Source organism: Hylobates moloch, unplaced genomic scaffold (assembly GCF_009828535.3).
Source record: "Hylobates moloch isolate HMO894 unplaced genomic scaffold, HMol_V3 SCAFFOLD_9974, whole genome shotgun sequence".
Lineage (NCBI taxonomy): Eukaryota > Metazoa > Chordata > Mammalia > Primates > Hylobatidae > Hylobates > Hylobates moloch.
This window is the reverse complement of record NW_026662249.1, coordinates 1-2,465: the sequence shown is the minus strand read 5'-3', so window position 1 is coordinate 2,465 and position 2,465 is coordinate 1. Positions and strand designations below refer to the sequence as shown.

Below are 2,465 nucleotides of genomic sequence, written 5' to 3'. Positions count from 1 at the left end.
GAGGAGGTCATTTTAACATAAACGTGTACACTGGGATGATTGAAGCTGAACTCAAGAACTAGTTTCTTGAGATCACCATTTCTGATCTCATTCGAGATCCCCGTTTCTTTTTCTCCTGTTACCTCTTGAACTTGGCTCCAGGGTGCTGTCCATGCCCATCGAGAAGTCCTCAAGCCATCCTGTGCAGTCTCCCATTGAGATGTAATAGAAGGACTTGGTCACATCCTTGTCATTCTCCCACTTTTCTTTCATCTTTCTGGCTCCAGGATGAACCGTTTTCCACATTCCATTTTCTGAGTCAAAGAGGAGGAAGATCTGTCCGTCGAAACTGAACTGCCAAGATCCACTTCTGTGTCCTTCGGCTTTCTGCTCACAAGACATCCTGGCCTGCAGGGTGAGGGGTTCTGCCCCCAGCAGAGAGAGATCAGCTCTGGTCTTGACAAATTTTGCACCCCCATCCTCCTCTGCTTACAGTTTCCTGGACTTACTCTCTCTGCCACGTCTTGGCCTTGCCTCTAGACCTCTTGAGGGGTGAGATGACCTTCCCATTTGTATTTTTTTTTTTTTTGAGACATAGTCTCACTCTGTTGCCCAGGCTGGAGTGCAGTGGCACAACCTCGGCTCACTGCAGCCTCTGCCTGCTGGGTTCAAGCAATCCTCCTGCCTCAGCCTCCGAAGTAGCTGGGATTACAGGCATGCGCCACCACACCCAGCAAATTTTTGTACTTTTAGTAGAGACAGTGTTTCACCATGTTGGTAAGGCTGTTCTCGAATACCTGACCTTGTGATCAGCCCACCTTGGCCTCCCAAAGTGCTGGGATTACAGGCGTGAGCCACCGCGCCCAGCCCCCATTTGTATTTTTACATGAAAACTATAAATGCCTCTAACCTACCACTGTATCTGCTCCCTCCTGTCCTGGGCCATCTGAAACTTACCCCTGGGTGTGTAATTCTCCAGCCGAACGTCAAGCAGTTGCTCTGTGAGCATGTCCACCACCTGTCTCAGTACTGGGTTCTGTGCTTTCCAGGCCTTCGTGACATTTAGTTTCTTCCCCAGGGGACTGACGGGTGTGACTGTCTTGTTGCCACAGTCATAGTGAAGAAAAGTCTTTTTATCCACCTGGCCTTGAACCGCACACCATCGTGATCCAGGTCTGAACTTAGGGATGATGGTGATGTCATAGCAAAGAGAGTGAGGGTCTGTGGAGAAAGGCAGGCGAGGTGTGGGTGGGGAGAAAAAGACCCCTGTTAGCCCCCTCCACACTGTGACAATAAAAGGATGCCTTTTGCGGGCTGGGCTGGCCCAGGAAGGAGTGGTGCCCCCTCCAGAACTGTGGTGTCCACAAGATTAAGGCGAGTGCTCGCCCCTTGCATGAGGACAAGGAGGAGGAGGAGGAGGTCTCTGCCTGCTGAGAAACCACATGTCCCCAGACATGTCCCACTGCCCCTCTGCCCACATCAGTCAACATATGACCTTCCTAGAGAGGTGCCAGGACTGCTAGAGGAGGAAGGGCCTGGATGCCAGAGGATCTTCAGCAGCAGCCCACGTTGACTGTGGGAGGTAGGAGAGGGTGTGAGGGATGTCCCTCAGCATGCTGGTGCATGGTGGAACAGAGTGAGGATGGAACTCCTTTGGATAAAGAAGAGTTAATTATCATGGTCACAGAATTTAACATGTTGGCAAAGCCCCTGGTGATGGCATGCATCTGTTATGAGGAGGCCTTCCTGAAACCTTGGACAAAGGGATGGCCCACGCAGCAAGAAACAGAACATCTGAAAATCTAAGGCAGGTAGTAGAGGGAGGGATTACAGGCTCAGAGAAGTGCCCATGCCAGAGGTCTAAGTGTGAAAATCCAGAACAATGTCCATCCACTGTGCTTATGGGAAGCCTGGAGGACTCCTGTTTACCCAGCATATAAAGAAGGCCCCATGAGAAGGCACCAGAATGGAATGAAGTTGAGGGATGCCTATTGCTGAAGGCCAGGGTTGGGAGTAGGAGATGCTGTTCCTGAAATGGGCTCCCAGAGTAATGGGGTGAAAAATTCTGATATTACAGATTCCAGGTGGAGGCTGTCAACTGTCAGGAGCAAGGAGGGTGCAATGATGGAAATGATTAGAGAAGTCACAGTGACAGCTGGGGACCTCAGTTATACAAAGTTATGCCCATGGCTTATAGATCAAAGGGGTCCAAGGTCCAAAAGAGATGGAAACCCAACCTGGATACTGCTGGATTTAAATAATTACAAGAAACAGAGATAAAACAAATGATGGGTGACCAGGAGGCTGAAAGTAGCCAGTCCTTCAAGAACAAGCCTGCTTTGCCTAATTTGCAGAATGAAGCCACTTCTCAGACCTTGAACACATAACTAGAAGAAGACACCAGTTTCCAGTGAGGAAGGACCCTTTAACCCCGCAGCAAGTACAATGAGTCCTTGTGGCCTTCTCCAAAGATATTTATGGCCACT

At 49.9% G+C, this 2,465-nt stretch overlaps 1 protein-coding gene across 1 annotated transcript; it reads right to left on the bottom strand.

Annotated features, from left to right (window-relative positions):
• Positions 1 to 72: 72 nt before the first annotated feature.
• Positions 73 to 1,552, bottom strand: LOC116465771 (UL16-binding protein 6-like; the record flags this gene model as incomplete). Its single annotated transcript, XM_058435329.1, is given in 3 exon segments — positions 73 to 404; positions 937 to 1,331; positions 1,475 to 1,552. Coding segments are annotated over 3 exon segments (805 nt in total), but the record flags the coding sequence as incomplete, so codon positions are not given.
• Between the last annotated feature and the right edge of the window lie 913 nt (positions 1,553 to 2,465).